Source organism: Nilaparvata lugens, chromosome 2 (assembly GCF_014356525.2).
Source record: "Nilaparvata lugens isolate BPH chromosome 2, ASM1435652v1, whole genome shotgun sequence".
NCBI lineage: Eukaryota > Metazoa > Arthropoda > Insecta > Hemiptera > Delphacidae > Nilaparvata > Nilaparvata lugens.
This window is the reverse complement of record NC_052505.1, coordinates 87,377,380-87,405,343: the sequence shown is the minus strand read 5'-3', so window position 1 is coordinate 87,405,343 and position 27,964 is coordinate 87,377,380. Positions and strand designations below refer to the sequence as shown.

Here is a 27,964-nt window from a genome sequence, read left to right as displayed (position 1 = left end):
ATTGTTTTATAATTTCTAGTAGAAATTCAATCATAAATAAAGGGGAATATTAATTCATTTATTGTAAAATATCTGACTGCTAGTCGTTTTTTCTAACAGCAAAAAGTGATTTAATAATAAGCATTTCGTGATGGAAAACAACATTGAAGAAGGAAATATTGGATTGTGACTAAGTAAAAGTATGTGAATACATTGGAGAAGTTCTTGAACTCCTGCTAAATAAGATAACTCCTGCTAAATAACTCCTCAGAATAATAATTCACACAAGTATTGGGAGGTTGAATGATTGTTATCGGTTGAAGTTTCTGTCAAATAGCAATAGCCTAATTCAAGGACTATTTACAAACGGTTTCAATGTTCTATATAATGACATGTAGTCAATTATTTGGGTGAATAACCAATTTTGTTTACTTACTGTCTGGATTAGCCTACTCAAATAATGGTCTACACGTCGTTGTATTAAACATTAAAACAGTGTGTTAATAAATCGCAGTTCGGGATGGAAACTATCATCTAATATAGTTTAGGAATTCTCTTATAAAATGAACAATACTACAACACTGGAACTTACATGACAACTATCATTGAATTTTAATTCCAAAACTACTGTTCAATGCAAAACTGTAGAAAACTTACTGGAACTCTTAACACTTGACAATTTTTTTATAATACAAACTTCAATTCTATTTTACTTTTCATTCTATTCTATTTTTTTTACAATTTATAATATAAAATATGAAACATATAGAATATGACAATCACCATAGACTGAAAATATTGTTTATTTGTCTCTGCAATCAACATCAGAAGGACAGCTTACAGAGGGCAAATTCATAAGATGTTTGAATGCAGTGAAGTTTATCACTTGCAATTAGTATTGGTGTTGGTGTCAGTGCGACTATTGATAGAATGCAAAGTGCTGCCGTTACAGGATCCTTGAATAGAGCTTGATGTATCAGATTTCAATTTCACTCTCATCAGTTTCTGCGGCGAAGAAAGGTCGAAACTTTTCATACGGCGTGTGACGGGAAGAGGCTGCGAGAATTTTATTTCTTCGGGGTGATAAAGTTTCAGTGCCAAATGAGGAGCGCATTGTTCCACCATGCTTGCCATCTGGAAAATTGAGAGGAAAAATTTGAAAGGAAAGATATTTGAATGTATAGAGAGAAATCGTAGCGTATGACATGTATCTAGAAATGGAGACTCTCTTTACAAATCCCGCCTGAAGAGGGAAAGCCTTTCAAAGCCTTTTATGGTCGAACTGAAAACTATACATTATGAAACTACATTCCAGAATCATTCTGTAGTCATTCTATCTTCACCACTTTTCTGTTATGGATATATTCAAAAGATTAATCATAAATAAAAATATTGTACATAATCATAATTTTTTTGCTAGGATCCAGTCATTATTCAATTATTTATTGATTATATATTTGAAAATTTACATATTTGAGGGCACCAGGAACTGAATCCCATTATTGCCCTCATAACACACATTGAGCATACAATTTGAAAAACAATTCATTAAAATGAAAATATGATTAGTAATATTAATGATTAGTAAGGTTTCTAATACTTCCAATCAAGTCAGCATAAACATAGAGAAGAGATAACATTAGAAGATATCTCATGGTATAGGTCGTTTATGTACTGAATTTCAAGCTGATTTTTTTGTCAAAAACTACTACTATTGTCTATTATTACTGTTTTGGCCTTGTCATACTGTAAGAATGGCACATATGAGAGACTACCAGAATCTCATCACAAAAAAGAATTACTATGACTCTCGGCTTGCGTTAACAGTGGAATTTTGAACGTAGACGCCCTTATAGCATGAGATTTGTATTCTTATGCAATCTTTCCTCAAAGCCTAGGCACACATTAGTGCGCCTTGTCAAGACATGATCAGACACGTTTAGTCACAATACTTTACATTGTTGCTTATGACGCAACTCACACTGATTAGTAATTGCAATAAGACATGTCTTCATCTAATGTGCGTAGCAACAATGTGAAGTATTGTGACTAAACGTGTCTGATCATGTCTTGAATTTAAATGGTGAGCGCCTAGCCTTAGATAACAAGGTGTTCACATCACTCTCCGTATTTTTATACTATTATTTTTTTTCTACTATCATCATAGCTACCTATCTAGTGTCTTTTTTCTTTAGGGCTACTTTTAATAAAAAAATGGAACTCAGATTTATATTTTTATTTCTACCTATCTAGTTTAAAGACAAATAATCTATCACAAAAACAGTAAATCTTACAGTAGCCTAAAAAAATTATCTATCCCAAAAACCAGTTACAGGCTAAATGCATGTGTTCTAAATGCATGCTTGTCAAATAGACACTGGAACAGGAAGCTACTTAAACATCCAAATCAGTAGTACTTACTGCAAAAGCATTACATCACAAAAATTCCCTCCGGGGTCATATTAACCCCGCGCGAGTAATACAGAGTTAAGAAGTGTTATCTGCAATATTACTCACATGTTTATCATCATCCTGCACTTGTTGCTGAGTTCGGGATTGATAGAGCCCGTACGCAGGACTCAAAAGTGATCTGAATTTCGGTTTGTAATCTGAAGGTCCATGTCTGATGAATTTCAGTGCTCTTGGAGAAATGACCTCAGATAAGTCTCGATCTTCCGAAAGAGAAGATAATCTGGATCAAAAGAGAATAACGTGAATATTATCAATAATTATTATTGAACGAAAATCCAAATAAATGCTGTAACCCCGAAGACTTCTGCTACTGCAAATATTGACAACAGGGTTGTCAATAAGTCTTCGGAAGCAGGAGTCTTCGGGGTGATTTACAGCACTTAATATGGATTTTCGTTCAATAATAAAATTAATTATTCATTAGTATTTGAGTAAATGCAATATCTCAGTAATTTCCATCTGTAGAAAATATTATCCCTTGAGTAATTAAGGCTATAGTCACGAAGTCTGTTATTGTAGCAAAGACTGTTACTATTAACTTAATAACTATAACTAAGGCCCGGTTGCACAAAAGCCGGTTAAATGTTAACCGTGATCAAATCCACGAGAACCAATCAGAGATGACCTTTTTGATAAGACGGCTTCTCTGATTGGTTCTTGTAGAATTAATCACTATTAAAATTTAACCGGCTTTGGTGCAACCGGCACTAAGACTTGATACAAGTCTAGAATCTGTTTTTCTGAACTATTATACATTATACATTTCGCTAAAATTCATTAGAAATAAATACTTTAAAATATTCCATCCTCTAAGCTCTCATTAATTGACTTTGCTCTCAGAGAAATATTATCAAGAAGTTGAACACATAAAAGTTACAATCATCTCTCTATATCTGACCAATGGAAGCAAGTCAATGTATACTGGTATATCGGTAAGCATCAGGTAATAATGTTGTGCAATAATAATATGTTGCTGTAATATAATGTTGTTACGCATAACTGAAATGAAGACTACTGTACTCATGTATGATGGAATATATAAATCATGTATGATATCTTGCAAGTTGCATTAGAAGCGAAGTGTGATGTAAACTCCCACACTCTATTCCGTGAAGATTCAATTATATGATGCACGTGTATTTCAAATCCTTCATGTTATAAGGGAGTCTATATTGATATCAATTTTGATATCTAGCTCATGGTAATAGTGAGAGAGTGCAACTTGCATAGCCTCTATTATGTAGGTGAGAACTCAATTTGTATAACTTATAAGTAGTCAGTGTTGCTTCTCCCGATGCATATGCGATATTCAATACACGTGTCAAGAGAATAAAGGATTTGGGACACCAACATCTGAATACAAAAGTGAATGAAAAACGAATAGAACGTAAAATGAAGAAAGGCGGATATATTATATTTTTAGATAGCTGTATACTTTGTAATACATTTGACCCAACATCTGAATACAAAAGTAAATGAAAAACGAATAGAACGTAAAATGAAGGAAGGCGGATATATTATATTTTTAGATAGCTGTAATACATTTGTTTTCTAATATCAAGGCTAAATATTAGGTTATAGATTATACTAGATAGTCCAGTTTTATTTGAAAAGAATGTCCTCTTATTATTTGAGATGATACCTCTCATAATAAGAGAGGATAGTTGAGATGAACTTAGGTCTTGTTCCCCTAGCAAATCTGAAAAGGAATATAACTTTTCCGCGCTTGATTCTCTTCCAAAGCCCTTGTTTTTTAAAAGGAAGAGACATCTTTAGCAATAATGACGTCAACATCTGTAAAATGAAGAGTAAAGGGAAGAGTGGTGAAAAAATCATGTTTTTGGACTCATGGGACCTCGAAACGATTAGTAATCTTGAAATTGGGGTACCTTAAATTTTTTCTGAAAGCAATACTTTCCTTACCTATGGTAGTTGGTAAGGCTAGAAACGAAGAAACAGGGAATACGAGAAGGAACACTGTTTTCTGGTGGGAACAATGTTTTCTAGTGTAGACCTTATGCAATTCATTCAATTCGATTGCTTGAGAATAATACCATAGAGAAAGGATATCACAAGAAGATATCCTGTTGTAAAGGACGTTCATGTTCCCATTTTCAAAGTTAAGTCAAGCTGATAGTTGTAGTACTTCTTTTTCGTGGAGCTATGTGACGCTAATAGTCTCTCATGAAATTAACGTTTTGGTAGAGAGTTAGTGGGAAGGATATTTTTAATATTCTTTCCGAAGAATGGACATTGATATGTCCAGAGCTCCGCCAATTTATGTAGATGCATAACAATATAATTATCTATAGTTATTATATCACAAATTGCTTTTTAATATCATATATAATTTTGCTGTATTGTAAGCTATTGTATATAAGTGTATAAGCCAGTATATATTGTAATCTACATAAATAAAGTACTCAATCAATCAATACTGAGTCGTTCTCACACTCTCACCCGGCCAAACACTAATAATAGAAAGTATTCGAGGTAATCGGCTTGATATAACAAGGAATCAGCTAGAAACTTGGAACATTAACTACCTATACCATGGGATATCTGCTTGTGCTGTCATATGTCTACGATAATAGGCCTACTGAGAGCTCATACTAATAAGGTGGACAATGATCTTTATAATATTGTGTCTCTAGCATCAATGTTTTCGGATTCATGCAATTCAACTGCTTGACAATAACAAATCATGTGCTCATACTTGGATGTATCAGGCGGCTCTTGAGGTGTGACAATTTGTGCGGTGCGCGCATCCGCTCTGAGCCAGGGTGAAGGCACCAGCGGCTCCTTTTCACGCAGCGGGGGCGGCAGACACTCAGCGATCGCGTGTCGCGTCAGCGGTAGCGTAACCGCGTAATTGCAGCAGACAACCACTATTTGAGGGCGCAGCCACTCACTGCCTCTGCAAACAACGTATCAAACACTTTCACTGCTTCATAATTCGCTTTAGGATCAATTCACAATCAGAGAACTGGATCAATGGAGAAGCAACATTTCCCTTCCGTAATGCAGGAATCAGAGAGCTGGATCTCTGATTCTTCTCTGATCTCTTCATTGGTATTTAAATGAAGAAGCAAAACATTCTGTTCAATGAAAAAGTGAAACATTTCTCTTCCGTAATTGAATTTTTGATAGAAAATGGAATATCTATTTAGGATAGGAAAGGTCTATTAAAGACCGGAACAGGCAATCTAGGCATTATTGTGGGAGTTAGAAGAAGAAGAAGAAGAAGAAGAAAAGAAGAGAAGAAGAAGAAGAAGAAGAAGAAGAAGAGAGAGAGAAGAAGAAGAAGAAGAAGAAGAAGAAGAAGAAGAAGAAGAAGAAGAAGATGAGAAAGAAGAAGAAGAAGAAGAAGAAGATGAAGAAGAAGAATGAGAAGAAGAGAATAAGGAGAAGAAGAAGAAGAAGAAGAAGAAGAAGAAGTAGAAGAAGTAGAAGAAAAGGAAGAATATAGGGAATGAGAGGATCATTCGAAATAGCTACTAAAATAAAGGATCTCTGATAATATGATACTATGAGTAATAGTAAATTAACCAGTCTTCAAGACCTTTATCAGCACAATGTTACTATGATTACATGGTTCAAAAAATCAAATGTGATCTAAAGATTAATGCAAGATTGTTGTAGAAGTGTTAACGTCATCAGAAGGACTTTTCAAGTTAGAAACTAGAGAACACCGTTTTCATTCCAATTCTATTTATATTCTTGCTCCTGCATAAGTAGCCGGTTATTTTTCTCCAGCCAATATAATGTCAACAATAATTCAATTACAATACTTATAAATTATATATAACACTGACAATTAGTAGTGGTAATCGAGTAGTAAAAAATAAACTGAGGAGAAATATACAGGAGAAATAGAAAACCTGATTATGGTGGGATTATATTAAGGTGGAATTTAAGATCAGTGTGAATGTCAATAATCAGTCTTGGATGTCTTCAATGTATCCAGTTTGTCTATTGATACTCAATATTTATTACGGGTTAAAGAAAGAGACGGTTTAGAAGGAAGACGGTGAATCACTGTAAATCCTATTATATATAAAGAAGGAGACGGGGCCGCGCGCGCTACCTGTACACTGGGCTATTGTTCCAAAAAGGTTCATCCTCCAAGTTCTTGTTATTGAATTATTCCCAATGGCTCATTTGATGAAACTCAACTTGTTCACAAGCTGTATACAGACTAAGTTGTATAGACTAGTCTCATCATGTACACTGAATTTAATAGGACGTGAGGATAAGAATAAAAGGACGTAATCTATCTAAAAAATAATACGTTCTTAGTTTGACTTGATTTGTACTTGTCATCGATAGTAATGTGTGTGTTCATCCAATCACTGTAGGCTACCACTGGTTTACAGCTGAGTAACCAGGCTGGTCCACCAATTCATTCCTCGGAGTGGAATCCTTAACAGTAGACCACGAAAATGTCGAAAATCAATAACAATAGGCGACCACAGAAGGGTCACGAGAGCTTCTACATGTTCATCAATTGTTTTCGGCGGCCTCGTCTGCTTTCTTTTACCCATTACTTATTTATTTCTAAAATATTTTTCTGATTCAGTCCATAAATCAAGCGTCAAATTCAACAATAGGTAAGGCATGCTACAAACCTTCATCGGATCACTTCCATCCTACATTTGCTTCTTTTGAAAATTATTGGAAAAAATGTAAGATAATTTTCAAAAAATAGTATTGTAAGCAGACTTCTTTTATATTTACAATATGAGCTGATATGTTGAGTGATGTGACAAATATATCACAGAATTATTGAACTTACACTGTGGTTGTATAGCTTGGTTTGGTGGTGACTGATGCAGTGGAAAGTAAGGACGCAGGATGAGACTGCTTCAAGGATGACTTCTTGGACGACTTGGGCTGACGAGCCAGTGGAGGTTTGGCTGACGATGGACCCGGATAAATTGTCTTCAAACCAAACTCTATCATTTTGCCCACTATTGAGAATACTGGAATGTCAAGCCCTATAGTTTGAAGGCAACAGTTATCCTCAATATCCCACACTTTCAACACCTAGCAATAAAACAAAAAATATTATGTTCGTCGATAATTATGTTAAGAATCATCGAAGTATACGGGTTATCAAACATCATTAAGAAGCTCTCCTTAACAAAATATAATACGTCATACCTGGTAACAGGTAGATATACTCAATGATAAAAGTATATAGGTTTCCACCATCTCGTTATACAAAATTTTAAAACAGAATTATTCGTAGATGAATATTGTGAATTTGGTACAGGCTACCATATGCAATAATTTCAATTATAAAAGAGTATTCTACATTGTTCACTTGAAGAATGTGAGTCTATTATTATTATCATTTCTGACAACGCTATTGAAGTACCAGTATTAATATTTGAATAAATTCAATTATACTTTCAATTACTTTTATCACATATTGAGATGGCTAATCTTGAATGTACAGGAATCACCTAGATATCTTTATCACCTACATTGAAATTCGAGTCATATTATATGTATTTGCGTTGTATAAAATAATGTTTCTTTTCTTGAACTCTCCAATATGTATTTGAATTATTATGAAACCGATATTAACAACTATCGCCAACTCTCAAAGATGAATTGACGATAACTCTTCATCCCTTTATATATAAGAGATTGGGAACAGAATAGTTTTGGGCTATGTCTGTTGTTCTTTTCTGATCATATTTATATGATTTGTAATTGTACTAACAGATAAATAAATCCCTCATTGGTGTTATCAAATAGTTCATTATAATGAATACTATCAATAGTTTTCCGTTTGGAATTACATCATATTTCATTCATAATCAAATACAAATCGAATGCGAATTCAGTAGCATCATAACAACATTATTGTCGTATCACTCAATTATAGGAGTTTTTTTTTACTCACTCCATCCACTGAGATACTGAGAGCTGCATTGTACTGCCTCAAAATCCTGACATCAACGATAGAAGTTTTGTGCCCATACAAAACAGCTATAGGCATTCGATTGACAACTGGATTCCATATGCGAACAACGTTATCAGTGCTCCCAGTCACTAGCAGCTTCAAACCTCTGTCCAAGTGGAAACACCGCACTCCCTGAATAAGGAAAATAGTCTGTCAATGATCTTCGATTTTTTCTATTCAGTTAATAAAAAACATTATGGAATTTAGAATAGAAAAATATTGAGAGAACAAAATTAAATAGTAAATAACTACCACAATATCACCTTCGCAACTATGCAGGAAGTAAGAATCGAATGGGCTGGACAGCATTAGTCATAGAGCAAACTATTATAATATTCATTTTGTGCTCTTACTAACCTCTTGGTAAAGTCTTTTGAGATGAGATTGATTGCTCAATAGTGCTATATTGAATTGAATATACAGAGTTACAGTAGACCTATATACCTGTATTCTGTGTTAGAATCGAAGAGCAACAGTGATTAAGAATGGATGGGAAAGAAATGAGGATGAAGATTCTAGAATACATACATTCAAGAAACAAATTCAAATCAAACTGATAATTTCGTAGTTGATTGTCTATTTGAACATTTTTTCCTAAAAATTGTAAGATTTGTAGTGAAAAGGAAACCCTTGAGTATTAAGGATAGGTACCTACTCTACATTTATACATGGTAAATATAAGAGAAATACGGTAGGCTATATACAGAGTGAGTCATATGTATGGGAACCCTTTAATAAGTTAGAGACTGTTGTAGATATAATACTGTAACTTCCAGGATAAGTTACTGGTCGAATACTCCACCTTTTGACGTAACCCCTTTAGGGGTTGTAACTCGAATATTTCGAATGTAAACACTCATTGTGTGGTACATAATTTTAAAGGCCTTTCTAAAACAAGAAAAATGTCATCGATGAAAATGTTCTATGATTCTTTTATCTAGAATGGCGGCTGATTGAAGTTTTAGTTTTTAAAGAAATGTTTTTTATGTGTGATAAATCATTTTGGCCTTTTCGAAATGAGAAATATGACATCATTAGAAATGTTCTATGATACTTTTATCCAAAACGGCGACTGATTAAACTTTATCAATTATTTGTTTAAAAACTAAAACTTCAATCAGTTGCCATTTTGGATACAAGTATCATAGAACATTTTAATTGATGTTATCTTTCTTGTTTTAAAAAGGCCTTTAGAATTATGTACCACACAATGGGTGTTTACATTCGAAATATTCGAGTTACAACCCCTAAGTCACCCCATTATGAGGGGTTGAAGATCAGTTTTACGTAAAAAGTTGGAGTATTTAACCAATAACTTATCCTAAAAGTTACAGTATTATATCTACAACAGTCTCCAACTTATTGAAGGGTTCCCATACACATGACTCACTCTGTATAAGAGATTGTGTGTAGAAGTACAAGCCCATTGACCTTGAAAGGTCGATGATTCATTAAACATACAATGATGAATTTGATTGAGGGTTTGACGTACGCTTATTAAATTAAACGGTGGTTAGATGATGTTTTCAATGCATTGAGAACGAATGAGAGAATCAGACGAGAATGCGATGACGTCACCTATAGTGAGATCCACGTTATAATGACAGTGGATAAAGATAGGAGAACAGCGTTGCCGTTTGTCTGCCTTGATTAATTATATTTTTACATTGGTAAAAACTTATCTGGCAACGTTGTGGAGCTAGAAAACGATAGTGCTATGTGTTTTGTGGGATAATAGACAAGGATAGCAGCACCGAAGTTAATCAAATACTGCCATTATAACATGGACCTCACTATATCAAAAATGCGATAACTGCGGCTAAATTTGAAAACGGACCTTACTGTACATATCAATTTTGTTCGTATGTGAGTTGTATGTTTACACGGTCTGTCCACATAACATAACAATAAATTGGAAATTGCATTTCCTCAAATGCTAATTAATGAATAATATTATTATTATCCCAATTGAATGCTGCAAATCACCCTGAAGACTTCTGACATAGCGCTACTATACAAAAATTATTTCCCAGGCTGACAAATAATTTCTGTATAGTTGTAGCGCTCATCGAATTTCCATCTAGCTGTTTACCCTGTTGTCAATATTTGCAGTAGCAGAAGTCTTCGGGGTGATTTACAGCATTCAATTGGGATTTTCGTTTAATAATAATTATTAATAAACGTTTTTGGGACAGTTGCTGGAGTGAAAATTCATTAGTTCATAGTTGTTATAAAACAACGCATAACTTGACGTAACTTGATAGGATAATTTAGATATTTTCTCACCCTTGTCATTTTGAAGATGTAAGGCACACGTTTGCCACTCAAATAGCGAATGACAACACTTGCATTGGGGTCACTGCTGCAGCTCACTATTGTGCCATTGTCTGGAATGTACTTGATCTCACGTACTGCATCTCCATGGACATTGTGGTCCACACTCACCGTTACCCATGGATCTTGTCCCTCCAGTTCCTAAAAATAATTTATTCAATCAATTTTACTCATCAACATGGAGAAATAATTCATTGTTCTGATACACTTCCATAGATCAATCTTAAAATTATTTACAGTACCTTGATATCTATCGTCAGAACATTGATAATAATTTTTTCAAATATCATAGAATTTGAATTTTTCATGACTTTGAGAAAAATGAAATATGAAAGAATTGGCTTCCTATCAAGCTGCGAACACGCGTCTTGCGCTTTCCATCAGCTAATTATTGTATATATCAGTATTGGTACAGATGCAGTAAGATACAGATATAATAATATTATAGCATCAGCTAATAAAGAGCACAAGGCGAGCGTTTGCGGCGCATAAGTACCTACGCAGCTTTAGATTCATTATTCTTGGAAATCATAAACAATACCTTGATAACTATCTGCAGAGCACTATCATATTTTCAATAATGATAACATAATTATATTGGAATTTGTTATGTCTTGAAAAACTTAAATATGGAAGAATTGGCAACCTATCACACATAAATGTTCATTTTAATGTCTAAATAACATTCCACTGCCATGAAGTGCATTTAGTATGGGCCTACAGACTATAGCCTACATACATTAATGTTATTAACACACACTTATAGGTCATATATATTTTATTCTATTCAAGTATATGTATCAATAATAATTATGTTTATTTATTTATATTTTTTTAATGATATGTCATATTATAAAGAGTTTGTAATATGTCTGAATATTCTTAATTGGCAATAAATGAATTGAGTTGAATTGAATATGCACCATCTACAATGATTGAGTTCAAAGCCACTGATCAATTCCATCGGGTTTTTTTTTACGTTCAGTAAAAACCTGATCACAGATTAGTGATCACAGTTTAATCACAGAATGGAAAGTCGGCTAGTATCCTGACGCCATAATCCGCCATCTTGAAAGAAAGTGTAGCATTGCAATACAGCAGTAGTTTTAATTTCTAACAAGATGATGCAGTCATTTGTTGTGGTCTTGGTGCACTCAAATCTTGGTTAGATTGATACCTTCCATTTTGTGTGTATTCTGTGGCTGAACGGTTGCCCATGAGTCATGACTGACAGATGTTTCCCCTGTTGATCATATTTTGTAAACAAAACTAGAACTTAACCTATTTCATTGTAATCAATTAAAATGGAAAACCATCAGGTGATTGGAGTAGTTTTGAATGCTTTGTAAATCATTTTAAATTTTATTGAATTTATGTAATCATGCATTTCTCTGCTTCCAAATACATTATAATGGAGTCCTTATTTGTAAACAACCTCGTATTCAGCCATGTCTGTTTTACGTTCAGTTACTCTACGTTCTTTTCCATCGGTGGAAAAGTACGATTAACTGATCAGTGAACGAACCGGATATGACGTATTTTTTTTTTCTTATCGTAAGACCAAAGACCTTGAAGAGGTATGAACGCACAATACCTATGCTTCCCAATGCTAGCTCTTACTTGAAATTAAAGGTTCCATTGGGGTATTTTAGCGCGAGATATTATATAATATATATATATATATATATATATATATATATATATATTATATATTTATATATATTTAGATCACAAAATCTTCAAGATCTTTAGTATGTAATAATCTTCCAGGCTGTCCCCTTAATAGCCGATTTCAATTCCAAATAATCTAGCGCTGCATGTGAGTCTATGCTCGTTAAACGAAAAACCGTACTTCGTTCAGAGCCACGTTCACTCACCGATCTCATCGTTCACTCACCGATCAGTGGCTTTGAACTCAACCATTAACGCTAATCTGCGATTATGTTCATGTGTAGACGTACATGTGTTTCATTCGTGGCTCAAACCATCAGCTGATGTAGCTCCGTTTGAACCAATATGGTATAAAATCAAGATACTGGTCTTACAAATTTGTCTGGGGAACGCTTTGCCATCACTAGGCTAAACAGCTTTGTTTAGTAGGTAACTTCTGTACGCTATTAAACTTATCGACACAATGTGATTAAGTACATGAAGCCTATTCCCTATTACTGTACTATTTGGAATATTTACATTTCACTATCTGTCATTGTGGGATAAGGACAATATTTCTTATTCGTATTGGAAAACTTAGTTTCACGCTGGATGTGACCATTGCAACTACAATCTAACATTATTTTTCATGGATATGGTTCGCTGCATGAAACATCGAGGGTACCTGGTTTTTAATCCTATAAAAGAACTGGACTTTTATATTTCACCCTAGGTGGTGATCCTGGACATTAATGCTATTTCGTTAGGTACAAACGATTGTGAAATGGCAGGGAAAGTTAGTTACTTGTTCTTTGGCAATGGGATGCTCGCATCAAACCAATTTGATTAATAACGAGGGATGCCCGGCCAATGCAAGGCCCAAATTGCTGTCACAGTTTACCGGGTTATGTTGAATTACGTCACTCGAATTGCATGGAAGGGTTGTGCGTTTTTTCATTGCTCATGGCTCGACCCGCAACACAATGCCTAATTCCGATCCGGCGAATTCAACCATCACAATTGCCTTCTGGCTGCAATTTGCGTAGTATTTTGTTGTCTCATAATTGAGAGAATGCAATTTTCTTCCCTCCCATCACAAAAATACTCCACATTTTTTTCGAATTTCGTTCATCATGTACTTCGTTCTTGGAATATCTCCTCCCCTTTTTTAGTGGATTTGGACTTTCAAATCAACTGGAATACACGTTACTGAATTAAGCTCTATTAAACAGCTTCAATTTGATATATGATTCAGTCTAATCGAGTTATATAAGGATTCCTAAAGTACAGCAGTTACTTATCTTACTTAGTTACTACTCTCAAGTTTACAAAGTGTATATTCAAACAAAAAATGCTCCTATTGAATTGGAATATTTTAATTCATTCAATAGGCTTCAACTTATTTTATTAGAGCTGAACTGAACTATCAGGCCTACGGTATTTTATAGACGTAATGCTGTTTGATAAATTGTTTCTTACCTCACTGGAAGTAGTATCAGTAATACAGAGATAACATAAATGGTATTTGTTACTTTTTGAATACGGTAGGCTACAAATTCTTCTTGAATAGGACAGATATCTTTCTTCAAATACAGTAAGTTACAGCAAGTTCGGCTAACAATGTCTATAGTGAGGTCCTCGTTATAATGGCAGTGTTTGATTAGCAATGGTATTGCTATCCTTGTCTATCATTCAACAACGCGGATAGCGCTATCTATCTCTCGCTTTGCTCTGTTGCCAGATCGTACTTTAACAATGTAGAATTGATAATTAATTTAAAAAATATATCATCTTGATTATAAAATTATAGGAAAATATAATTTCTTGCTTAATAAAATATAATTGATTATTTCAAACGAGAATTAAAATTAATATTACATTAATAAACCTGTATCAGCTACCGTAAAGAAGGCATTGGCAAGACAGTGAGGATCGGCAACGTTGTTCTGCTATCCTTATCCACTGCCATTATAACGTGAACCTCACTATAGTTCGAAACATAATGTGCTGTAGGCATAGACTATTATTTTTCTGGATGATAATTATTCTTTTATTCCATGCCATTTATAACTTTATTGCATTTTGTCTAACTTATTTGTTATTTGATGGCAAACTGAATTGATTGCAATTCTGTAACTGTAACTAAATAATATTATCACACATTTCATCACGTCAACTGAATAGTTAACGTTAGAATAGAAAAAATACTTTAATTCGTTTAAGAATAGGATTGGATTACTATGATTAATTTTTGTATTTGGTGAATCATCACTCTTCTATCTCACTATCTCATCCATAACTCTATTGCATTTTGTCTAAATTATTTGTTATTTGATGGCAAACTGAATTAATTGCAATTCTGGGGTAAAAGAAAGGAGACGGGGCCGCCGAAAACAATCGATGAACAGGTAGAAGTTCTAGTGACCCTTCAGTGGTCGCCTATTGTTATTGAATTTCGACATTTTCGTGGTCTATTGTTAAGGATTTCACTCCGAGGAATAAATTGGTGGACCAGTCTGATTACTTGAAGGCATTTTCAGCAGTAAACCAGTGATAGCCCACAGTGATGGATAAACACACACATTACTATCGTTATTACTATCGAATTGTAAGTACAAATTTAGACAAACTAAGAACGTATTATTATTTTTTTATAGATTATGTCCTTTTATACTCATCCTTACCTCCTATTATATTCAGTGTACATGATGAGACTAAATAGATGAGCACGAACACACACGCCGTACGCTTTCCATAAGCTGATGCTATAATATTTTTATATATATATTCGATTATATGATTATTATATTCATACTATTAGATTATATTCATACTATTATATTCATATATTAGATTCATATCATCAGCTGAAATAGTGCACGTGGTGTGTAACCACGAATTGTATGTAACTCGAGTCAGTCTGTATACAGCTTGTGAGCAAGTTGATTTTCATCAAATATGAACATTGGAAATAATTCAATATCAAGTACTTGATCACTGATCTAGATTCAATAATACATTTTAGAAATACAAGTAACAGATGTAAGGTGCAAAGTAATAGATGAGTCCCTACTAGTTAAAAATGCCTTCAAGAAGCAGACGGGCCCACTCCGGCCACTAATAAGGGTAATGAGCGGATTAGAGGACAATAGAGTGTGATAGTCGAGAGTTGGAGGATGAACCTTTTTGGAACAATAGCCCAGTGTCCCCATCTCCCGCGGCCCCATCTCCTTTCTTTAACCCCAATTCTGTAACTGTAACTAAATAATACTATCACACATTACATCACGTTAACTGAATAGTATAACTTAATTTGTTTAAAAATAGGATTGGATTTCTACGATTAATTTTTGTATTTGTTGAATCATTACTCTCCTATCTCACTGTCTCATCCATCTCAAATGACTATCTCATTTCTATCACCATTCACAGATATTGTTGAAAGCGCTTGAAGAGAGGAGTTTGTCAGCGTGAGAGTGTTTACCCAGCGGCGACAGCAGCGCCAGCGCGAACTATGATAACAGCTTACTCGTTTGAATAACACTCACCCCTGAAAGCCGATGGCAATGGCAAAGCTGTTTATCGGGAATACGGGTGGGGGAGTTTTAGTATGGAAGATATTCTTTGCAGTTTCATCAGAAAGCTACGACCTATACGTGAGAGCCATCAGACTTTGCCATATATGAGATCATCGCTAGACGGGGGAACTTAAATGAGACAAGTATCTTACCCTCCAAAAGTAGCTGTTACTTCTATCGGTGGAGGTTCGCCTGAACAGAGAGATTGCCGGCTGATGAAAACGCATCAGCGTGATATCACCGCGATCATCTCCGAAAAACAGCAGCGAAGGCTCCCCTGCATGATAGCTCAAGCACTGCGGCGAATTCGGTATTCCTGCAGAGTACAACATTCCACCGATAATCGATTAAATGGCAGTGTTTTTCAAAATCTCCAATCTCCTCACAAAAGCTTCTTCTCTCCTACTGTTTTACTACTGCAAAAAGTGGTAAGTAGTAGCTTACTACAACAATCAACGACTGAGTTTGAGGCAAACATACTACTTCAAACACGAATTGAGCATACGAATGTACACTCAAGTATCCTTGTAAATGTTTGGTTCTATTTTGAGTATCAGCACAGATACCACTGATAGTTGTCTGGTATTGTTGTGGTAAGTGGAAGCTTACTACAACAATCCACGACTGATTTTGAAGCAAACATATTACTTCAAACACGTATTAAGCATAGGGATGTACACTCAAGTATCCTTGTAAATGTTTGGTTCTATGTTGATGACCAGCACTGATATGACTGGCTGTTGTCTGCGGTATCACCCATGCAAGAGATACAGTATTATAAAGTATGAGTATGATTGTCTTTTTTCTTTAGGGTTACTTTTAATATAAATAAAAATATCTAAATCTCTGTAACCTCTTAAATTATTATGTCACAAATTAATGATTAATTCTTTACGTGTTGAAAGTTAGCGAATGAGAGTGCAGCTTGTTAGAAAACTTAACCAATCGTATTCAGAAACTTCGACACTAATGCATGATTGAAAATGACATCAATGTTCGAAACATGTTGTGAGAAAATAATTTAAAAGGATACTGAGATTTATATTTTTATTTATATGAATAAAAAAGAAACCTGAATCCAAGAGAATCTAATCTATATCTCAGGGTACTGAGATTTATATTTTTATTTATACAAGGTGGGTGAAAACTCTGAGAACGGCTCAATATCTCATACACAAAGGTTTATTTGACGGTGGGTGTGATTGGGGATCCTACTCAAATTGAAAATACTACTTTACTATGACTTCAAAAATCTGGTCCGCCATCTTGGATCCGCCATGTTGAATGAAACTTTATTTTTCAAATAGGAATGTGGTCATGCGATACACCTTTGTGTATGAGATATTAAGCTGTTCTCGGACTTTTCACCCACTCTGTATGAGTATGATCACTACCTCTGTAAACAGAGTTTACAGGTATGATACAGTATTATACGGTATGAATATGATACATTATCATGAGTAAGATACAGCATCATCAACAAAACTGTAGACGATCTATTTTGTATGGACTATTGACAGTGATCGTGCGAAGAATTCACAAAGATACATTACGATAAAACTTTATTCGTCAAATTATATCAGATTATCAGTACTGGATTACTCACAGTATGATATACATTAGAAATAATGCTACAGCACAAGTTTGTAACAGTAACTTTTCACATTTTGATTAATATTTCTGAGAATATGATACAAAAGCTTGAAAAACTAGCTTGATACAGTAATACAAGAAAATAAAAATGACGATAATAGATAGGTATACGAGATTGATTTAACAATAATTTCTACGAAATTCAGTTAAATTGTCGATGAAGCTAAATTATATAAACAGCTAAATGTAAGTGTTGTGAATTGAGCAATTATCAACCACTTGATTTGAATAATCAATCATGTTTCAAAACTCAATATTCTTTAAAGCTAGCACAGTATTCTTATAGCCTTGAATACGCTGATGCGGGATTGTGAGCAGGAAACGGGAGAGGGTAGGCTATAATAGAGATCTCCCGCTTCCCGCACTCATTACGCGTTGACATGTTCAATTATATGAGCATTTATTATGTTATAGAAAAGTGTCATTCCTGCAATCCTCCACTGATTAGGCTACAGAGTGTACTACTACTCCTTTCTCGCTCCAGTGCGACAAAGTATCTCTACAACGTTACTATTCCGCACTAGAGCGAAAAAGTAGCTCTGTAAAAAGCGTCGATCACACATGATGAGTTTACAAGCTACTAGCATAGAATGAAAAATCAATTGTAATTCATAGAATGGAAAATCTGTTGCTTATTCTATGTTACAAGCACAAAATAAGGAAAGATGTTCTTTACTCCGTGCGTGCTACTAGCCAGCGAGTCATTGTGTGCACTAGTTGACGATTAACGTAACTTTTTACTCGCTCACTCTCCAACTCAGCTCTCTCTTCAACTCCAACTCATCTCAACTCTCTTCACCACAACAAGCTTGCCAATCAACTAACTTTAACTAGCAACTCCCTCTATACACATGGCTAGTTTACTAGCTAGCTAGCTAAATCTCCGGCGAGTTGCAATAAGCAAATACACTGGCACCGTGTAAATCAGCCTATTGGTGATAAGAAGATTTAAAGATGACCGATCTTCAACATCTTTCCCCAGCTCCTTTACTAGCCCACTGGTTGGCTAGTATTACACGGTAATGTAAAGTAGCTGGCTAGCAGCTAGTTAACTTGTCACGTGTAACCGACCCTTAAAGAATATGAGATGAAATTATTGTTGATTAACAAAGAAACTATGTATCTTGTAAAGATGACTGTAGAGGCCTAGTGTTTAGTTCTAACCCCTGGCCTCCCACTACATGAGACTAACCACTGACATTTTTGTGGTGGGGGTATGGAGCCTCTTGCATCCGAGTGAATGCAACCAGATTGATTGATTAGCTGCCTTTATTGAAAACCTCTCTCAGAGAGAGAGAACTATGTGTGCGAGAAGTGTACGAACAGAACGGTCAGGTCGCTTTGTAGATTCCAGCTCACTATCAACCTTCTATATTTAAAAGAAATCATAAATATGCTATATAAATGACTCCAAAAGATTTTTCATTGCCAGCTGTTCAGTGGTATCGACCGCGACTTACTTGTCCTGTCCGCATCTTAAAGCTCTCTTCAAACTTACCTACGCTACGCTGAAATACGTCCTATCTCCCAATGTCAAATCCAAGCTCTGTGTCTGTCCCGTTCACATCATTGTAGTGAAGCTTTTAATGTTGAAGGATAGGATGGCTACGTCTTCTGAAGAAGTATTTCAGCGTAGCATAGCGTAGCGTAGCGTAGCATAATGTGAAGAGACCTTAAGAGAGACATCCCTACTACAGCGTGTTTACTTTCACCGGTTGAGGGGCGAGGGGTCAGAACTAATTCCGAGGTCTCTTCAATATGTAACTTTTTTAAAATTATATTTCAGACCTATACGGTAATAACAACAATGAAAATGTTTAAACTACAAACATTATTGGAATAACAACAATTCTAGGATAACAAGAACTTGATGAAGAACTTGATAAGAACTTGCAGATATCACCTGATATGAGGAACATAGGGGTGTGCGCCAGCCCAGCAGCAGTGAGGAAGTGCAGAGACCGGTCTGATACGGCCAACAGTATGGCAGTGGCATCTGGCAAGGCAATCGCATCATTCACCCAGGTGCACGTCGATCTACTAGTCTCTTCAGTCTGAGATCCCAGGAATACCCTGTAGCTCTCCAGCAGGTTGATTTCGCCGTCATAGACGCCCACCTGACCGTACTTCGAAACTGCCACGTAGCAAAATGAAGTGTCCGTGTCCAATGGTACCAGCTTTACAATGTTTTCCCTCTGTTAACAAAGGCTTAAATTTTATTTAGAACTCAGTAATTTCTAATGTTAACTCTAGCATAATCTTTGTCAAATGTACAGAATTGATGCTGTTGTCTTTAAAAACAATTGGGACACAACGTAAACTAGTAGTTCTGTGAACAGCAGACCTCGCGCAGTTATTAACCATAGTCTCCTCTAACACTGTCCATGCATCTGAGTAAATTCTGTCCTGTCGGCAAGATATCGGTGAATAAATGACTAATGGCTGTTTGGGTTGTTGTATAGACAATGCTAATAATTTTATGTAGCCTAAACAGCTATGCTATTATCATCAAAAGCTTACCGAGTTAAAACACTACCTCCGTAAACACTACCTCTGTTTACGAAGGTAGTGGTTGAAAGCAGAGAAAAGTCGGGAGAATATACTAATAGTAGCATAGTATGCTACTTCGAGTTATCAATTGCATGCCTCACTGCATGCAATCAATAGTCCACACAACAGCTGATTTTACTAAGTTACATTGATATATTCATTGCATGCGATTATTAATAATCCACTCGACAGCTATGATGAATAATTCTATAGTCTGATTTCTACTCTAATATTGGAAGGAGGCTCCTTTTCCTTTTATATTATCCTTTAAATGAAAAATTTCAAAAACCTTGCATATTTGTCAATGTGCAATTTAGAAAGGAACATACCTGTCAAATTTCGCCGTAAATGCGGAACATATAAACATAAAATACATATAAACATAAAGAGAAATGCAAAACCGTCGACTTGAATCTTAGACCTCACTTCGTTCGGTCTATTATTCATTTATTAGCTAGAATTTGAACAAATGTAATTTCTAATTTATTTTCATCTTTCATAAACTTTGGTTATAACAGCAAGTACAACCCATATATCAAAACATTTATATCAAAACATCTTCCAACCCGGAGGAATATGCGTAGCAGAAAGATAGAGAACTAGTTCAGCCAATTGAAAGTGGTGAATAGAAACAAGTGTGGTTGTCAAGTTGAAAAACAGGCTCAGTAAATGCAAAGTTTCCAGAGGGAAAACTAGGTATGCGTATTATGAGGTGTTGAACACACACTAAAGACTACAGAACGCTGTCCGCTCTAGACAGTGAGGATAGAATGTAATTCTCTGTATATATTATATACTCACTGGCTAATATCTAATATAGATATTGTATTGAATGAAAAAGACTAAGAAATTGTCAAAAAACCACTGATTTATTGATAATTAGAAAGACCGGTTTCGGTTATTACACCATTTTCAATCTCTGATAAACTTATTGTCAAAAAGAAATTGTCAAAAAAACCACTGATTTATTGATAATTAGAAAGACCGGTTTCGGTTATTACACCATTGTCAATCTTTGATAAACTTATCAGAGTTTATCAAAGATTGACAATGGTGTAATAACCGAAACCGGTCATTCTAATTATCAATAAATCAGTGGTTTTTTGACAATTTCTTAGTCTTTTTCATTCAATATGAATAATTACCACAATATCAACTTCTCAACTACACAAAAAGTGAAAAAAATATATTGTATGTCTCTGGCTATATCGAATATACTCTCTGGCTCTAGCACGGCAAAATCGCGGCCACTGTTGTAATCTCCCACTTTTCTCTGCTACGCCTATTCCTTCCAAGTTAGATGTTTCATGTTTTTAGTTACACTACAATCGGCTAGGAACAATTTTCAGGACCACTTGTGAAAAGCAACAAACCTTGCAATGAGTAATGGCGTGAACCTTCAGTGCAGTTTCATCGACAACTCTCAAACACTGGTTATCCGAGTCTTGAGCTTGAATCTTGTCTATTACAGCATCCAGTATTTGTTCCCACCAAATCACGTCTTTCTCTGAGCTTTTGTTCTTTCTTGAAATCTGGTCGAATAGATTCGACGCTGCTACCGAATATGTTGAGCTCCCTACAGATTTTTGATCAGATGAAATAGGTAGCAGACATGAAATGTACACGTCATTAATCAATAACTATCACATTACATTACATTACATTACAGAAGAAGAAGAAGAAGAAGAAGAAGAAGAAGAAGAAGAGAAGAAGAAGAAGAAGAAGAAGAAGAAGAAGAAGAAGAAGAAAGAAGAAGAAGAAGAAGAAGAAGAAGAAGAAGAAGAAGAAGAAGAAGAAGAAGAAGAAGAAGAAGAAGAAGAAGAAGAAGAATAAGAAGAAGAAGAAGAAGAAGAAGAAGAAAGAGAAGAAGAAGAAGAAGAAGAAGAAGAAGAAGAAGAAGAAGAAGAAGAAGAAGAAGAATAAGAAGAAGAAGAAGAAGAAGAAGAAGAAGAAAGAGAAGAAGAAGAAGAATAAGAAGAAGAAGAAGAAGAAGAAGAAGAAGAAGAAGAAGAAGAAGAGAAGAAGAAGAGAGAAGAAGAAGAAGAAGAAGAAGAAGAAGAGAAGAAGAAGAAGAAGAAGAAGAAGAAGAAGAAGAAGAAGAAGAAGAAGAAGAAGAAGAAGAAGAAGAAGAAGAAGAAGAAGAAGAAAGAAGAAGAAGAAGAAGAAGAAGAAGAAGAGAAGAAGAAGAGAAGAAGAGAAGAAGAAGAGAAGAAGAAGAAGAAGAAGAAGAAGATGAAGAAGAAGATGAAGAAGAAGATGAAGAAGAAGAAGAAGAAGAAGAAGAATTAGCAGTAGAAGAAGAGAAGAAGAAGAAGAAGAAGAAGAATTTGTGGTACACATTTAGAAATAATGTGTGGTACATCACATTACATTACATTACCACATAAATTGCTAAAGGTCCATCCGTTAATTGTAAGTAGAGATCGTACTTCAGTCTAAAGGTAGGCGCACACAGATCGTCATCGGACGGACGGCACGTATCGGACGGATCGGACGATTAGATTTGATGCTTTGTTTTCAATTGGAGTGCGTATACGATTATATAGGTATAATACGAGTATACCTATACGATTACGAGTATATAGGTACAATACGATTATACCTATACGATAATAGGAATCCGCACTCCAATTGAAAACAATGCATCGAATCTAATCGTCCGATCCGTGCCGTCCGTCCGATGACGATCTGTGTGCGCCTACCTTAATTTAATCATCGGTAGGACTAAAGGCCATTCTCTGACGTGTGGATCAAACCTTGAGACCAATACAGAATTATCAAATGATTATTGAACGAAATTCCAAATTGAATGCAAAAATGTATAATTTTCGGTCTCCAGTCCGGCTAACGAATCAGGCTAAACGTCGATCGCCGATTTCAAGAACTGTCTCAATACTTTAGGTTAATTTATTTTTCATTCCACAATCACAATATCAAATTAATGATTGGGAGAGAATCAACAGGATAAACCCAAAACTTTTTCTCTCCCTAATTTTTTAAAAATAGTCCAAATGAGGTTATGTAAATACTTTAATGATAGAATAACCAGGATATTGGCCATTATTTCAACCTTTTCGATGGGCCACTGAAATTTTTTGCCGGTCGCAAAGGAGTACAGTAAGGTACGTACGGTATGTTACTATGTAATTTTATAGTACTATTGTGTACCGACACAGTACTACTATGTATTCTCTGTACGTTGTACAGAGAATTTTATTCTCTGTACTATGTACTTACTCTATGAAGGGCACTCTAGTGCTGCAAATGAATGATACTTTATATATGTGTTAAAGTATAAGTCGATTCAAAATTATTCATGATCAATAAAAAATTCACAGAATTCAGTGCCTCTGACATTACTGACTCTGACTTAACTCGTTTAGTTGACTCTGACTTAATTAGACAGCCACGACCGACGACTTAACGTATCCATCCGAAACACGGGAGTGGCCCGAGAAAAATATCAATATTGGTAAACATTCAATAATATTTAGTTCCCTCAAAATTGATTATTATCATGTTTTCGACTAGTATATTAGCCAATAGTACTGATGAAGAGTAACAAATTACCTATAATCCTATCAACTGCTTTGACAAATTCCATTTTATTGAGAGGGAGTCCGCTGTAAACCTGCCTCCCCTCCACCTTGCTCATTAGCTTTTCATCGAAGAAAACTTTTCTCAACTCCATCAGATCATCCGAGTCGAATCTGTCCAATATGTCTATTCCATGAGATACCTCTTGTTCTTCCTCATCAAATCTGAAATAGTTATTTGTGCAACTAGTGCGCAAAGTGACAGTTTGCTGCACCGAAAGAAACGTTTACGCCCGAGCCGTAGGCGAGGGCGGAATGGTTTGTTGAGTGCAGCAGAGGAACTTTGCGCACGTATTTCACATTAAGTTTTTCCTACAGTTACCATTGAATATGAAAAGTGGGTAATTATGGGTAAAATTGCCTGAAATGCATCAAATGTTTTTCTGTGTAATTTTATTATTGATAAAAACCTTAATTTATTGTCAAATTGAATAAAAATGTTGACCTTGGTTATAATATCTAATACTAATAATTAGCGCGTTGTGCTTCGTTGCACCCCTGCTCACTATAGCAGCCACAGCAGTCACTGTTACCAACTTCATTTTGATTTTGCTGCACTGTTGCTCCATATAACCTACTAAGTATTTTGCGTTGCCATGTTGCAAATCTGGAGTGCAGAAAAATTTTTCCCGCACTAGAGCGGAAAAGTGATTCTTTGCGTTCTGTAATCAGTGCAGCAATGGCCACTTTTCAACGTAACTGTAGGAAAAATATATTCTCTCACAAAACGTAATCAAGTGATAATAAATTGTAATGGATAATGAGTTTTATTTTCATTAGAAGAAATTTTGAAGTTGAAATTAAGATATCAACTCTTCATTTTCCATTAAATTTCACCAGTTCATAAAATATCCTGAAGCTTTCAAACACAGGTACTTCTTATTGGCTTATTTGATTAGGGGTGATTACGTTTCAACTAAAAACTTTTAGAGAAAAGCGTAGGTTTTCTCAATGGGTATCAGAAAATCGTAATTTAAACCACCCATGAGTTTGTTGTTGTACCAAACAAATGAGGAGGTCAGGGTGGAGTTAAAAGACAATTGAAGATTCCATATTGAAATCAATAATTTTACAACGGTAGATTTAGAACTACCAATTGGAATACTAGCTCAATTTTTTTGAAAACACTTTTCTATAATATTAAAACTCTGGAATGAGTGGTAGAATTTGGACTCAGTATTGACCCTTCTTGTGATAATCTTGAGATAAGAAATCTATATTCGACCCGAGAAAACAAGTCGCTGTTCTCAAAAAATGTAGAGCAACAAAAAAATGTAAATTTTTTGCCCCGAGAGCGTAGTCGGTGTGGACTTTTAGACAGGGGAACATTTGATTGCAATCTCCTCAGTCTTTCCCACACTGAGTGGGAAACAAAAGTTTTGTTGAGAACGAAGATTTCCACAAGTTGACGACAAAATGTTGCTGTACTTTTCAAGAGATAGGTAACAAATCGCTGCAATTTGTTGAAAACTTGGTTGACAACTCTGGTGTCAAACAAATGTTGTCAATTTTTACTGATTTCTTAAAAATCACAGCAACTTTTTTCGTCAACTTGTGGAAATCCTTGCATTCAAGATAATTTTTGTTTCCCACTCAGTATGGGAAACACTAATAAAGTTGCCAACAAAATTATGTTTCCCGGATCCTCCTGTAAAAGTCCACGCTACGCTCTCGAAATCTACAACTTTTGTTTCGAAATTTACAACATTTGTTTCTCTACAAAATTTTGTTTCAATTTTTTTCTCTACAAATTTAAAGCTTTGTTTCTCTACAAATTAACAGCTTTTGTTACTCTACAACTTGTTTCCTACAAAGCAAAGTTAGAATAATATTTGTGAACTACATTTTGTTAACAACTTTGGTGTAAACCCCAGGATACAAAAAAAACGGTAATTTACAAAAAACTTTAGTTTCAATTTTTTTTTTCTCTACAAACTTTTGTTTCTCTACAAATTCACAACTTTTGCTACTCTACAACTTGTTTCCTACAAAAACAAAGTTAGAATAATATTTGTGAACTACAACTTGTTAACAATTTTGGTGTAAACCCCAGGATACAAAAAAAACTGTTATTTACAAAATTAACACTAGGCTATATAAAATTCGTGTGGCAATATTATTAGTCATAGCTTTGTACTCACGATAGACTGCTAAACTCGGCGCTAAGATCGGAGTTCAGATGATCCATTTCAACTTATAAGTGAGTGAGTTCAGTGAGAGAATGAATGTATGACTTACGGTAGACACATGAGTCATTCGGTTGTTACACACAACCTCGTGTCTCTGTTGATTTGCTTGCATCTCCCCTTACAGTACCGTACTGAAAGGTATCAGCACTATTGATCAAACTATGGGTAGTGAGTTATCGGACTGAAAAAGAATGTGTTTCTCAGTTGTATTCAATTAGCTAATTAGACATTTGTCAGAGCAAAACACGTTCCCTCTCAATTTGATTTGATCTTTTTATTTTTCATAGAATCAATCGTTATTGATTAGTATCATAGAGGAAAGATAGCTAACGTATGCTATGCCACAGAAAACTTATTATACTTGGCCTGCACAAGAAATAAATTCAAACCTACTAAAATTTTATTTTAGTCAATATTATTTTAATAAATTTAATTTAATAGAGGAAAGATAGCTAAAGTATGCCATGCCACAGAAAACTTATTATACTTGGCCTGCACAAGAAATAAATTCAAACCTACTTAAATTTTATTTTAGTCAATTTCTATTCAAATTTGGGAAAGGAACAGTTTTGGGCTTTAAGCCTGTTGTTACTTTCCCAATCATTCATAGTTGAGAATGATATTGTATCTATCAAATGTATAAATGAAAATGAAAATGAAAAATACAATAATACTAGTAGTTCTGTGAACAGTAGACCTCACGCAGTATTCTCATCCACAAGTACCTGATTGAAACTATAGACCTTATGGGAATACATCAATAGACTGGCTTCTCCACACATCTGTGTAATCACTTGTCAGCTGATTTATGATGAATAATTATATAGTCTGATTTTTACTCTAATATTGGCGTATGAAGGAGGCTCCTTTTTCCTTTTATATTATCCTTGAAATGCAAAATTTCCAAAAACCTTGTATATACGTCGACGCGCAATTAAAAAAGGAACATACCTGTCAAATTTCATGAAAATCTATTACCGCGTTTCGCCGTAAATGCGCAACATATAAACATTTGAACATTAAGAGAAATGCCAAACCGTCGACTTGAATCTTAGACCTCACTTCGCTCGGTCAATTAAGTATTATTTTTTATTTCTTATTTTACAATTATTTGAATTTGTATTGAATCCATTGTTATCATTATTTTATTTTGAAGGTTATCTTTTCAAATCAAATTTATTCACCAATTAACAACAGTTTTACAAGAAAATAAATGAATAATTTGTAGTTGAATAATTGGGGTGGCTAGAAAAAGAAATCTTGTGCTCTGGCCACGAGTTCAAAACATTCCTTACTTATATTTTAACATGATTTTCCTATTATAATTATTTTATTTTGTGATTGCTTATGTTGTCTATGGAACTCTCCTCCACACGCAGACATTCAGTCTTTGTAGAGAAACTCCGTAATATTGAGTTTTTTCCATGTTTCACTGTAAATACTTGAAGGAATAAAAAAATATTTGAATTGGAATTTGACTTGAGATTGCTTTATTCTATGACTATGCTTCTAGCTCATAGGTACTATATTTTCTCTATGTTTGTATCTTCTATTCACGGCTGCATCCATCCTCAAATCGTTGATAATGGAATGAAAATATTGACAAAATTTAAAACTGTTCATGTAGGTACCAGTAGGTCTACAGTGGGAAGTGTACATGATACAGTAAAATGTATTCAAAGAGTGTATCGACTTGTATCTAAGTTTTATAAACTTTACCTAGTAGCATTCTTAATAATTACTGAATTACTCATCAATGACTTCCCACTCTTCCCAAAGATTATAGTGAGGTCCACGTTATAATGGCAGTGTTTGACTAGCAATGGTATTGCTATCATTGTCTATCATTCAACAAAGCGGATAGCGCTATCTCTTTCTCGCTTTGCTCTGTTGCCAGATCGTTTTTCAACAATTTGTAATTAATAATTTAATAATTTATTTTGTTAATTAACAAAACATTTCATCTCAATTATGGAAATTCACTATGAA

At 34.7% G+C, this 27,964-nt stretch overlaps 1 protein-coding gene across 2 annotated transcripts; it reads right to left on the bottom strand.

Moving 5' to 3' along the window:
* Nucleotides 1-360: 360 nt before the first annotated feature.
* On the bottom strand, nt 361-26,591 carry LOC111050680. Of its 2 annotated transcripts, XM_039422004.1 has the most exons (11): nt 25,928-26,591; nt 23,761-23,951; nt 21,564-21,766; nt 19,544-19,835; nt 16,140-16,303; nt 10,712-10,900; nt 8,366-8,557; nt 7,247-7,497; nt 5,168-5,368; nt 2,497-2,671; nt 361-1,113 (listed from the first exon to the last, which is right to left on the bottom strand). In XM_039422004.1, the coding sequence occupies exons 1-11, from the start codon at nt 25,972-25,974 to the stop codon at nt 862-864; spliced, it is 2,157 nt and encodes a 718-aa protein (XP_039277938.1). In that variant the 5' UTR covers nt 25,975-26,591; the 3' UTR covers nt 361-861. The 2 variants fall into 2 exon arrangements, with proteins under 2 accessions (XP_039277938.1, XP_039277939.1); XM_039422005.1 differs by lacking the exon at nt 10,712-10,900.
* Between the last annotated feature and the right edge of the window lie 1,373 nt (nt 26,592-27,964).

Coding starts and splice junctions, on each gene's coding strand:
- LOC111050680 (XM_039422004.1), bottom strand. CDS start 25,974: ATGGATCATCTGAACTCCGATCTTAGCGCCGAGTTTAGCAGTCTATC. Junction 7,498..8,365: donor TCAGTATCTCAGTGGATGGA/GTGAGTAAAAAA, acceptor TTTTATTGCTAG/GTGTTGAAAGTGTGGGATAT. Junction 2,672..5,167: donor GAGCCGCCTGATACATCCAA/GTATGAGCACAT, acceptor CTTTTGATCCAG/ATTATCTTCTCTTTCGGAAG.